The following is a 13663-nucleotide window of genomic DNA, read 5'->3' on the forward strand; positions in this document are numbered from 1 at the left end:
CCACTTAAAACAGAGAAAAACTCCATGTTCGCAAAATTCACTCTCTGTCAAACACTGCCGAATTTCTGTACTTACCATTATTACGTTGGCAGAGGAGCGCAGAAATTATGATTCTGCCGCTGTCGCTACCGCATCGCTCACTTTAATGAGATATTCTCCATACGCTGCCCTTTCGTAAGAGTGGCTGTTGAGATTTCTTTTTTTTCTCTTCACGCAAAGCAGTGTCTTTACCCACTTGTTTACTCCTCCATGGAGGGTAGTTACAATGCTCCATTACATACACTTTTCTTAGAAGTCATTTAACAGGCTCACGTCACTTTTGCATTACGAAAATGTGTCTGACATAACAATACATTTCGCAGATATATTTCCTGTTCTTTCAACGAAGGTCTGGCTGTTTGTACAGCAGAAGAAAAAAATAGGATTCGTAAGTTCACACCGCGCTGTCGGGAAACCCGGTCAAGGCTTAATTTAATATTGTGCTTTAAAAAGCCGTTCCCCGGGTAGCAATCTTATAAAAAAAAGGAAGATTGAAGCTACAGTAATTAAATACATGTTAGCGTTTTATGCAAGATTGAAAAGAAAATTATCCGTAAAAATATCGCCCGCATTGCATATACCTGGTTTTTAAATGCCGTATAATGAAGCACGTGTCTCTTGCGATCTAATTACTTGAAGTTCTGTCCCGGTGATTAGTCCCACGCGAGCACTGTTCTCGCAATTAGTACTGCATTGCGAGCCGGGATGAAACCTGTTGCAATATGTATGAAGTCCCAGATAAATGCCGTTATTAGGCTTCGGGGTTGCGCGATAGACCGCTGAGTTAACAAAAGCGAAGCTCTGAATAGAAAAGCCCTGATACATAAATAACATTCTGTGTGTCATTCACCCTTTGAACTCAGCCACAAACTTTCTTGCATAAGTTCACTGATTAGTCTCCGCTGGCGATACCGAAAAAGTAATGCACTTGCAGAAAGCTAGACAATGCCGTCCTTCTAAGCGCATACGAGCTCGGATTATGCAAAGTTATTTCGCTGCTCTTAGATTACCGAAAACAAAGAAAATTACGGAAAAGTTTGCCGGTGTGGTTAGGAAAGTATTATGTGTATGTAAAAGGCAGTGATTACGCCATATGGATCATGTCTTTTCTTTTGTGACATGGTGAAATTTAAGTGCTTTTGGTTACGATAAGTTCCTGCGAAGCACTTCCTTCAGTTTCCGTGCCCTATTATTGTCTTTAATACACATATAGAAACGGCGCGCCGGGTGTAGATTTGCTGTATCGGGGACATATTTTATGCAAATGAATTAGGGCCGATTTGGTTCACTCAGGTGAGGTTAGGTTAGGTAATACGTGCGCTCCTGCAGCCCGTATAGCGCAACAAAACTTGACACGGTTTTCAATGTCTTGTAACATATAATCAACAATCGTTGCTTCTATATGCTATAGTTTCAAACTTACCAAAGCACTGAAGGAAAACAAAGCATGAATATTAGTTATATTTAGCACTCTGCGGGATAGTCTGTCTTACTTCAGTGCTTGCGGTAACCCGTCTAATTTTTCTCTTCCCCTGGTTTGGATAAGACGAATGATACCGAGGCCTTTTTCTTTCAGAGCTGATCTGCTTGAACGGGCTTCTCATCTGCAGTTTATGCTTCATCACTAAGCACAAATGTTCGCGAGTATAACGTCATTTATGGCGTTTCTAGTGACATTACCTCACCCGGGTCTATCACTCAGCGGCCGGTGCTTATCACAAGATAACAGATATTCGCCACAGCCCATATTGCAATCTAAACCTTCGTGGACTGTTATCCCTCCAGAGTGCGACACTAAGCCAACCCGTCTACACTGAGCAATAATCTTTCTTACTTCAATAGAATGCTGTGGCACTTCAGTCAAAACAATTTTTTTTCTGCGTACGCAGCTCAGTCATCGAGTCGAGCATAAAGATATAAAGAAATATTGTGTGAAATGGCTTTTTTTTACATATTGAAGTTTAGGTCTTTTTTCGTGCTTTTTTTGAGAGATAAGACATCTCTCGACCATTTGAACTGTACCAAAGAGGCTGCAGACTATCCCGTCTGTGGAATGTTCTAGATAGACATCCTGCATACGCGCATGTAGCAGACACAAGTGCTATCCTATACTGGGAGCAGCAGTGATCGTGTGCGTGTGTTCTTTCTGTCGCTCTCTTTTCTTTTTTTTTTAATCTTTCTAACCTGTGCAGGGTAGCAATTCGAATGGTTCTTCCGGTTAATCTCCACGAATTTACTAACGTGCATCTCTCGCTCTCTCCCTAGTTCTTATGTTTCAACTTGCCGTGCTTACAACTTGCAGTACCGCCGAAATGGAAGATTGAACCGAGCGACAAGTCCAGCATCGTCAGGTCGAGGGTTACTTTTGACTGTCAAGCGGAGGGCCATCCACCACCACTCATTCGATGGAAAATAGCCCTCGGTGAGTCATCACATATTTCAAGCACATATATACAAAATCCTCGGTAGTCACGCTTTAATGTACTTGAAGGGACGGGAAACATCACAAAACGGTGCGCGAATGGTATTTACAAAAGTTTTTAAAATATTGAGGACATGGGCGCACTAATTTCAATATAAAAACACGGTCTTACGAACAAAAGAGGCAACACAAGTCAACACAAGTGAACACAAGAGACAGCCTAAATCCGTGTCAAATCGCTTTGCTTCAGCCATAAATCTATGCAAGCTCTTCCGTTTTTCCGTCCACTTGATCGTTGTAGCAGTCTTGTCCGTGAACACCATCTGAATCATCAATTTGAGCGAAACAAAAATTTTTTTCTCTCAAGGTCGAAATTTTCTGATTATCAGCGACACAGGCTACGATAGGGAAGATATTTTTTCCTCTGATGCAGTAAGACTTCGAACTTCAAAATTCATTGAATCTCGCTTTGACAAGCAAACTGCCCACGCTGCAGGATATCTTCAGTATTTTGCCTTTTTCCCGCCGCACACGTCCTGTTGAGAGTGAAAGCGAGTATCTAACGTATCTAATGAACAGCAGTAACATGAAGGTTACAGTAATTATAATGTATTTAAGCTGGCTAAAATACTCACTCGACTTTCATGTGAACTACTAGGCGTCAGGCAACTCTCCTGTGCAATAAGGAAATAGGCAGAAAGTTAGAAATGGCTCAGTAATCATTTTCACTGATGCGAATCATAACAATGGTTTAATTGACGCAGTAGAGGACAAAAGAAGAGAGTAACCAAACAGGGCGGGAAAAGAGGACGATAAGACCTAATCAGTCTTGTGATAGGTGTACTGCGGTTGCGCTTGGATAAACAGAAATGTCCCTTGACAGCCTTATCAGAGTGTATTTGTAGATATTAGTATAACTATGTTGCTTTGATCTGCTCGTTTTAGGAACTTTGTAAGTAATGTGCTTTACGTCAGAACTACTTCAAGACAAAACGTGTGTTACAGTGCGCAGGGTTGTCTTTGTTAAAGCTGTACGCAAACTTTAACGCGAACGCACCTTGTCTGGTTTGTTCTGTTTGTGTTCTCTGTTGCATATACTTTCGCAAACTTAAGGTGTTGTTTGTTCGGGCAATGCGTACGTACGTGTGCGAAAATTGGCAGTTAAAACTTGAAAACTAAAGAAAATAGCCAGCAGTAAGGCAGCCTAAATTCTAATATCTATGCAATAACTAAAGAACAGCAACAACCTGTCGACGGGCCCAGCTTCGTATCTTTGCAAGCTTCTTTTTGTACAGAACATTTCTGCTCAGTTAATATCTTTAAAGTGACGAGCTTTCTGCGGCAACCGACATGTAAATAGTGTTTTCGGCGCTATTGCGTCGTCGATATGCACACGTAGACATTTTGATCATAAATGGATAGCTGACGCGACTGTGTTTGCGCCAGTTTAAAGCACAAATGATCTCGTGGACGGCAGACTCTGTCGGATAGCTGGACGAGCCGAGCGCGATCCCGCCACATTGATTTACTCAGGAATATTAACGTTTTACGCAATCCTACTTATACGCGCTGGTGCAACGCGCATGCGTTTCACAATTATCCATCTGTAGAGCCAGCCAATGCGGAATGATCTACTGATAGGCACTGTCGATCGAAAAAAAAAAACAAAAAAACTCCGACGTATCATTACAACGAATGGCAGCAAGTATAGAAGGACACTGTCCTAGTATCACGACGTCATGCTTGCACAACGGTCGATAGTGGCTACGCCATCGTTTATCTCCACTTAACATCGCACACCGTCATGACAGAACGATGATCCCGACTGGAAGGATGGAGAGGGGGGGAGCTCCATTCGTAAGTAGTACAGGTATCGTATGAGGGTCGTCACGAACATGCAGAAGCCGCTGTTTTGTATAGGGGCCGGTGTTATGGTCGGGTTTCTCAGATGATATCGTTACGAGTAGCGTGACTCGCTCGCATCACCCCTATACGACATCGCTGTACATTGAGGGTCTTTAATGACAAAAAGCCAAAGCAAAAAAAAAAAATACACGATTAGGCAATCAACCCTGGTCTCCTGCCTCCGCTCAATACGCATCCGCTTTGGAACGACGCCCCCGTAGCGTAATAAAATCTCGTGATTTATTAAAAACGATGTGTACTTGTCAGCCTATAAAGACCTAAAAAAATTTACATGCTGAAATTATAAGCAACAACACAAAAATTATGCACTATTCTCTTTATGAGCGTTAGCTCTTTCGTTCACAAGCGAATGCCACCCACCGCAGGCGCTATCTATACTACCTTCTATATTGCTTTTGCCACTGTATCTTGCGACGTAAGATCCACTTTGTCCGCCTTTCTAATCTAACCATTTTTTTCTCTCTCTCTCTTTCTTTCTTCCTCTCTCCTCTCTGCTTACCGAATCCTCCGCTCCTTTTACCTGCGTGCCCACTTTCCCTTCCCATACTGCGGCCACTACAGGAGACGATGCGGGAAAGGCGTTTAAATCCATAATCAGCAATTATCATATGCAGATGTTCGAAAACGGTTCTCTCATTATCAACGACGTCGAGCCCAAGGATGCCGGCCAGTACCTCTGCGAGGCGACGAACGGAATCGGCGTGGGAATCAGCACCGTCGTTCGGCTCTCGGTTCACGGTGGGTCTCGCCGTTCCCAGTGGCTCCCAATGTTCGCGCACCGTAATGAGTGAGCTCGGACGATATTAAACTGCCTCGCTTACTTTTTAGATTCGTTTAAATTTTGTTTGCACGCAGTTTCGTTTCTTTGTTTTATTTTTTGCGCAGCGAAAACGACTTTGAGCCACGGCAGTCTGGCAACGCCTCTCTTCACAACCTGATTACATTTCCATCTTCGCAAATGAAACGGCCGTTCTGTTCGACCCTCTCCTCACCTCGCTTCTGATCCTTTTTTTTCTTTTTCGTTACTCGAAATTGAGTCGGACAAGAGATCCGGTAATTATACGAGATAGCTCGCTTACGTAACAAATGTGAGGCGAATGTCTGACAAAGTATCGCTGGTGCTTCATCTTTGTCTTTTCTTTTTTTTTGCAATGTGGGTTGGTGGTCCCCTTTCTTTAAAAGCGTTCCGTTCTGACTGGATAGGGGCGAATTTCACTGAAAAAATCTTTGGTTTTGATCGGGATTAGTAATAAAGGGGATTCCGCGAATGTCATTCAGTCTCATAAACTGAGAAGGTGTGCGCTGCTGTATTTATCGCTTGGTTATTGCGAACAAAAAAGGCTTTATTTCGACCGTGAACAAGAGATTCATATTTATAACTGCTTTCATAGGCACCGCTCCTGCGAGAAAATGCGCTATCTCGTTTTCAGGACATTCAAGAATCGCACGCAGCCCATCATGTTCTCGAATATTTGCGAGCGTTTTTTGACACACCTCCACTGGCTTACTCCAAGCAAAGTGTTGAAGAGTTTACTGTGCATTCGCATTTTTTGAACAGGGAGTGGACAAGGAACGTTTTCTTTTTCTTTTCTTGTTCACAATACTTGCTATACAAGCTAGATTGAAGGACAAGGAACATTAGTGGGAATAAAGCAATGAGGAGTCGCGCAGGAAAGTTAGCGAATCTCGCAAATTAAACTTCCACTGCTGTGTTTGGCTTAATACTGAGGGTCAAGAGTAAGCTTTAAATGACCGAACCTTCTTGTTCTACAGTGGCCGCGCATTTCAAAGTAAGCTACCAGGCTCTTCGCGTCAACAAGGGCGAGCAAGCCCGGCTTGTGTGCGAAGCCTTCGGAGAAAAACCACTCACAATATCATGGAAGAAGGACAACATGATCCTCGATCATCGCTACATATCAAGGCAAGCTTATTGCATTTACATGTTGTTTTTTATTTGCTCTCTCTTGGCTGTTTAGTAACGCGATATTACCAATGTCCCATGTAGGAAGCAGGAGAAATGCCTCGTGCATAAAACGTAAACACAGAAGAGCTCATAACATATTGGTTCAAGCGTCACACAGTGCATCAAGGGTTAACCTGAACCTGTGTGTTTCTCGCTGTAACACTTATTCGATTGTCTTACTCCTAGGAGACCTGTGTAACACCCATATTCACCCCTTCTTGCGTCATCACGTAACCTCCCACTCACGTTATGATACGCGGTATGTCGTCATTGCTATAACAGCTTTTATTGGTGCATTTATTTCAAAGATTCGACTGAGAATCCTACGTACTTGTCTTAAACTACGGTCATCAGGGCACCGCCATTTTCGAGATTCGTAAGAGATTACGCGTTCCTTATAGGATGGAAGTTAACGCAGTTTGACACACAACCATAAATTGAGAAGAATTGGATGAACCAGACCAATAAAACGTGGCACCAAATAGGTTCAGACATGCGTGTTTGATATAAGCAACCTTGAGAAATTTATTTGTTTTATGAACCTACGTCCATGCAACATTTGCTTCCTCACGCGAATGAATGGGTCTCGTATGGTGTACTCTTTGTTCGCTTGACAACTTCACAAAACTTCCCCTCTAACCAGAGCCTCATCCGTGAAAACCATTTTGTGATAGCCACCTTCGTCTCGGGGTGCCGCAGAAAGGCGGTGGTTGCTCCCACTCCATCAAACGCAGCTATGTGGCACACTTTTGGAGATATCGAACAAAGCGCGTTGTTTATTGCCGATCGACTCCGCATCGTGGTTTGCGCGCCTAAGACCGAATTTCTCTTTTTTTATAGTGCGATACACTTATCTGCAGCCCACCTACTTACTCATATAAAAGGCGCGTGCGGCAAAGTGCACCGCGTTGCTAGTGATGGAATGAACAATTCAGCTTAGCTGTAACTCGACAAGGTATAAAAAATTACACCATTTCCCGCTAAAGGGGACCATGAGGCGATGCGAAGCCGGAGCCCTTGCACGATCGCGTTCCGTTGGCGTTCTTTGGGCATGCTACCGACCTCGCGTCGTGGAACGCGAAGAGGGACGCTACGCGCGCCTTGTCTTCCTTTGGCCTGGCCGTTAATACTCACAGGGCGAGCGGGAAACGCAGTCGGCAGGCGTGCGAGAGGGGGGCAGCGTAGGAGAGGAGAAAGAGAGGGAGGGGACGCGCATGCGCTGGTGCTCATCGCGGCGTTGCGCAGGAGAGAATTTCGGCATGTCTAGCCAGTGTTTCAGTGGAAGAGTGGAAAGGAGGAGGGGAGAGGGGAAGTGGAGAGGGGAATGGGAGAGAGAAAGTGGAGAGGGGGAAAGGGTAGTGGAGAGGGAGATGGGAGAAGGGAGAGGGGGAAGGGTCGAGGGAGAGGGAATGTGGAGAGGGGATGTGGAGAGTGGGAGGGGAGAGGGTGCGTGGAGAGGGTATGCGCATGCGCAGTAAGGGCGGTCACGCCGCACACCACCACCACCACCACCGGATTGAACTCCGCCATAAGATACTCCGCATCTAAAAAATCCTTGCGCGCTAGTTAGACTTTTCCTACATAAAATGAGATAAAAATAAAATGAATGTCGGAGAACTCTCATCCGCTAAAATAAAGAGAAAAAATGAAGCCAGTAATGAGCGATAATAAGAAACAAAAAAAGAAGATAAGCAAACGGGCACACCTCTCGCTGATCGAAGAAGCGGCGCTGGTGGCGAGAGAGGAGGAAAACCGCGCTGAGAGGCCATTATTACCCGTTCGAATCGAAACCGCAGGCAGCGTGCAAGGCCAGCGCGACCAGTTTTCCTCGAAGAGCACAGCTATACGGCCCGTAGTTGTACTGCACCGAGCGCTGCTTCTGGCGGCGGCAGCGGAGGCCCAGACGTGCGCTGCGCGAGCCCTCCAATATTTCGCCGCATGCCGGATCCAGCAGACTTTGCCGCTTGTACGGCGCGCCGCGGGGGGTCTTGGAGTTTAACGATGTGAACATAAATCCCCGGTGGCCTTCACTCTCGATCCTCCGCAGTGGTGCGTGTGGTACGCTCGGTTGCGTTGAACAGGCCGCAGCGCATAAGGGAGGAATCAAGAGCGAATGCGGGCGGGCTTTTTTTTTTCCTTGCGCAAGGCTCTTCTTCTACTTCCTCATTTTTCCCAACCAATCTCCTCTTCCTTTTTCCTCAGACGAGACTCTCACACAAGGACCGTGTGCTGTTCACTTGTGTATAGTGCGCCGTAGCTTGTTAGCGACGGCGAGTATTGATTTTCGTTCTTGAGTCACTTGCTTCGGCTTTGCTTTTTCGACCGTACGTGGTGGTGCTGCTTTTGCTGTTGCGCCGATGGAGGCGATAAAATAAATAAATAAATATCGGGCCGTTGGCACGAAAGTTTCGATGAGAACGTGGAAGGGTACACTGAAGGAAAACAAAAAGAAATAGAAAGTGCGTTAGCTCGATGTTGGTAATAGATAAAGTGATCGATAACTCTGACGAGAACCGACCCCGGCGAAGGAAGGAAGCGGAATGCTCTGGAAACAAGGTTGCTAAAATAGGCAGCCTGGAAACTATTTTTTTCGTTAACATTATTTCAACACCGCTACTGATCGAGAGCAACGTCATCGTTACACAACGTCATCGTTGTTGCTATAGTTACCTCAGCCTGTTGCGCAGTCAGCCTCGTAGTTATTGGTAGAACTTATAATGTTATAAGTTGTTTTATTACTATAGCACTACCAAGTTTGCCCTATAGGAGCAGGATTGCTATCATCATCCTTGTGCAACGGACTTGAAATGTCTCGATGATAACGATTATCTACAGTGATAAACTTAGTAACAGCAGAAGCAGTCGCGCAATATGCACATATCCACCCATCTGACGCTTCTGGGCCAGTTGAGATCATTAATTTCATTTGTATAGCATGAATAAAATCTTTTATGTTTTCTGTGTTCAGTGCAGAGCGGGGCTGTGTTTCTAAAAGAGCGCGCTACGGTCACGAATATTCTGTAGGTATACACGAAGCGTCAGTCGGCACCAGTGTCTGTAAGTCGCGTGGAACATTTTAGTTTACAGCCCTCATGCAGATCTTGTAAACACGTGGCGATCAAGAACTGCATTTTTAATCTTTTACTCCAGAAAGAGTCAGAAAAAAATAATGAACTTGGTTTAGATTTCAGTCAGAACATTATACCTTCTCTCTGCAGCAAACGCGAGTCCATATTAACAGTACTAAGGGGTCTATAGCAACAGAGTCGTGTAATACTAACTTATGGAATTCAGGCATAAATATGTTTGTTGGCTGAAGAGAAAGATCGTAAGCGTCCTTTCGATGGTCTCTACCCAAACCGTGTGTTTACATGAAAACTTCGAATAAAGGCAACCACCGTAGAAATTCGGCGGAAGGAGACAGGAAAGGACAAGAAAAAGCTGTCCCTCGACAGCAGGATGCTTCGTTCAGGAAACGATACGAGAGCTTGCGGCAGCTAACAACAACGTTACGGTCGCACTCTACGCATAACAGAGAGTGCTGGGAAGAGCTTGCGAGTGGGGACAGTGGAGATTGGGGAGAGGTGGGCGGTGGTCGAAACGGTGAGGCTCTTGCGAGGTAGCCTCCGATGGCCGCTGGAAGAAGAAGCGCTCGATAGCACCGCCTCGTTGGCGGATGTTTTTCCCGGGATATCACGCAGGAGCCACTCAAAAAGCTGCCTCGAAAATACCACCGTAGAGAGGAAAAACGTAACAACAAAAAGTATTACGTTACGGACCGAACCCTCGCCATACAAACTACGGTAGAGACGAGATATAGGAAAAGGAAGCGAGGTGAGCGAGGGAAGATGAAAAGAAACTGCAGCAAGCAGCACGTAGTACGTTATTCTTTTCAAGCGCAATAGGCCGGCGCTATGAGGAGGCCTCCCTCGAGTACCGACATCAGCGGCTTCGAAGTGACGAGGCTCGCAAGGCAGGCGCGTGTGGAGAGTGCGCACGGTGCGCTGGGTATCGACCCATTAAGCGGAAAACCGGCCGGCTAATTAAACGCCCGGAGAAAAAACGATGGCTTCTTTTACACGGGAAGCACACACACAGACGCACGCGCGCGCGTTCTGCCAACGAACGCTGTGCGGTGTGCTCGGCTTCGCCGCGGTCCTCCATCAGGGCGAGTCAATACCGGCTCGGCTTTTTATCTACCCGTGTGTGCGTGCGCGTCTGTGTGTAAGAGTATGTGTAGTTATTTGCGTAACAGAAGGGAGCCCCGCCTCTGCGTGCTTCCTGCGCATTAGCGTGTTTTAAGGGGCTTCGCTTTGCGGCTAGACGTGTGCGTCGCTTACCGCACTGCGTAACGGGATACCGGAGCTTTGGTCGAGAAAGTGTTGGCACAGACGGGTCTTTGAGGATTCGCTTTTCGTATGTTGCGAAAGAAGTGGAGCTCTCGAAATCGGGTTCGCCTTGCCTGTGTTTGTCGACGTCGTTAAGATTCCTCCATTGTTGACACATGGTGTTTTTTTGTCGTGGATAGGCCGACATCATCAGTGTAACCCAAACTCCACAATCGTCACATGTTGAAGGCGAAAAAAGGATTGCACTGCCTTCAGAGAAGTTATCTAAGTATTATACTACATTTCATATATCGGGTACAACGCCGCGCAAGCTATGTGAGAAGTTCGGTCAGCAAAATGTGTAAGTCCGCGCGTCTCGCGCTTGGATATCGTCGGTGTAAAGATGGCCGCCGCGATTGGCTCCATCTGCGCGCTACCGGAACTGATCGCGGAGGCCACGATACGAAAACAAGGAGGCGCTAAGCGATCCAGGAAAACCTATTGACAACCGTATAAATAAAGTGGTTTGTTTATTTCTTAGGCACAACGAATCTTCATTTATTACTCATTTTAAAAACGAAAAGAAAAGAAAGATCACATTACGAGCGATAAAATGGTTAACCTCTTTATTGGTGCGAACGCATCTACTGCGAGAAGTCTCCCTAGCTTTCATAGAATTGCACCTGATGTATGAAACGGAGGGTATAGTAAGTATCGGTGCGCCGTACAAGGGGCGCACCGATACTTACTCATAATTAAACTTTGTCAAATTAGAGCTCTCTTTAAAATGTGCTCCTATGAGGGCTACGCGTGCCACCGTCCCCCTGTTTCGTCTCCTCACTATCTCACTCTCTCCCGAGGTCTCGACGCTCGCAGCCGCAACCCAATCTCCCTCATTTCGCATTGCCCGTTTGCGCGCAGCGCACCGCCGTAATTGGGGCGCGTTCTCCTCGCTCTGGAGACCCCGTAGCCTCGGCGCACCGCGGTCTGAAGATAATCGCTGCACCACCGGTCAGCACCTCCGCTTGTGGAGCAGCTTCAGAATGGCCGCCCGCATCCCCGAAACTCGAGGCCCAACCACGCCCGCAGCGCCTGACGGCGCGAGGAGCCAGCGGCGATGCTGCTGGCCTCCGCAACGAGACCGAGTGGTGATGCGTGGGGTCCGGGGAGGTGGCGGCGGCGAGCGCCGACCGTTAATTACGGACGCTGAGGGCGTCGCCCGCGAGCTCCCCTCGTGTTTACGGGCTATACTCAGCCGCGTAATGGCGAAAGGCTGATTAAGGAGTGTCATTGCAACCATTCTCGCGGCCTCCCGTTACAGAAGGGCGATTAGGAGTTATTAGCTTCCCTATGCGTCCCCTAGCGTGGCGCCCTCTCCCGCGAATAAAATTAGTGTACGCAATTTCTCTCGACAGCGCAGGAGTCACATATGGGGCACAGTGTGCCGCTCGATGAATTGATGTCAACAATATATTTGAAAGGCTTCTCGTTACAATGCACAGCGTAATTGTTTCCTGCTGTGATTTCACGAAAGTGTCTCGTGGCCTGTAATCTTGATAACGCTTACAATCGAACTAGACAGCTTCACTGACAAAATCGCTTATGACGCTTATAGAAAAGTAGTCGTTTCGAGAAGCTTATGCGCAGTCAAGCAAAGCTGCGTGCATAATTCAACGCCGTTTACACTTGCTCTATTGTAGCTACGAGCTTGATACACTGCCATGTTACAAAACATCTAACTTTAATAAAAACTCAAAAAACTTGAAATCCTAATGGAGAATACTAGAGATAAGCGAAGAATACTCGAACGCGTATCACTTAATCGTGGATATCTCTTCTAGAAAGGTATTATATCTGGACGTTCACATTGCTGTATACTACCACAACAAAGATTATTAGTCGCACGAGTAACAAGTGACAATCTTGTTTTTCTTCTAAGCACTTCCGGCCGAGCACTTACTTCCGGTCTTCGGAATATTCAGAAAATGAGTTTTATAAATGTAAACCTGGTACGAAATCGACGGTGGTAGTTCAAGTTAAGAGTTACAATAGACACATATGATGTCGAAGCATCAGTTTACTTGATTTGATTTCGATTTCATTTTATTGATACATCACAATACATGTGATCGGAGGCGAAGAGAAAAGCCATTTGAATGGCTTGAGGGGGTCATTGGCCCCCGTACAAAGACAGCAGCTCACGTACAAGCATGTTCTTAACACTGTTAACATGAAATTTGTAATAAATCATGTCAAGCAAAGTATGAATTGAAACGAACCACCAAAATATACATCCATTGTTAGTTACCATTCACAGAACGTCCTGCATTTTTATACATCCTGTTTAGATCTGCGTGATGCACCAACACAACACTTCATCACTACTATGGTATTGCATTAGTGACATTTTCACTATGCATTTATATAAAGTCAAGCAATTTTAAACAAATAGCTTAAAATAAGAAAAAATCTTACAAGTCAGACAAAGTAACGTCGCGAATATCAATTTGTTTGTTGTTATAATCATTTAATAAACGCAGAAGCTTATTACGAGCCATTTGCCGACCGTAACCAGTTCGACAATGCGGAACATTCCTTGTCTCGGTTTTTCGTATATTATATGATGCTTCTTTCGGACGCAAGTGGACTAATCCCATGAAAAGAGAATCCTGGTGCTCGCAATGTGTTCGATATTCACAGAGCAATCTGTACACGTATATGTCTTGTGTATTATTATTTTGAACGTTCTAAATAGCTCTTCAGAAGGATGCACACTTGGTACATTTGCAATCATTTTCAAAAATCTTTTTTTTGCATAAGTAAATAGCCGCAAGAAATTCGATTCTGTAGTAGTCCCCCATACCAAATGGCAGTAGTTTAAATACGAGGCGAAAAGGACATTATAAATCAACAATTTCACTGGTTTCGGGATTAGATAGCAGTTTCGACTCATGATGCCAGTTATCGCACCTAACTTTTGTAATA

General features: G+C 45.5%; 1 protein-coding gene across 1 annotated transcript in view; it reads left to right on the top strand.

Annotated features, from left to right (window-relative positions):
* Positions 1-13663, top strand: part of LOC119381770 (Down syndrome cell adhesion molecule-like protein 1) — a 156760-nt gene that overhangs the window by 63046 nt on the left and 80051 nt on the right. Inside the window, exons 10-12 of the mRNA XM_037649535.1 lie at positions 2342-2461; positions 4949-5125; positions 6161-6308. Coding sequence (XP_037505463.1) covers positions 2342-2461; positions 4949-5125; positions 6161-6308 — 445 coding nt within the window. The remainder of the gene's footprint in view (positions 1-2341; positions 2462-4948; positions 5126-6160; positions 6309-13663) is intronic.

Source organism: Rhipicephalus sanguineus, chromosome 2 (assembly GCF_013339695.2).
Source record: "Rhipicephalus sanguineus isolate Rsan-2018 chromosome 2, BIME_Rsan_1.4, whole genome shotgun sequence".
In the NCBI taxonomy this organism is placed as follows: Eukaryota; Metazoa; Arthropoda; class Arachnida; order Ixodida; family Ixodidae; genus Rhipicephalus; species Rhipicephalus sanguineus.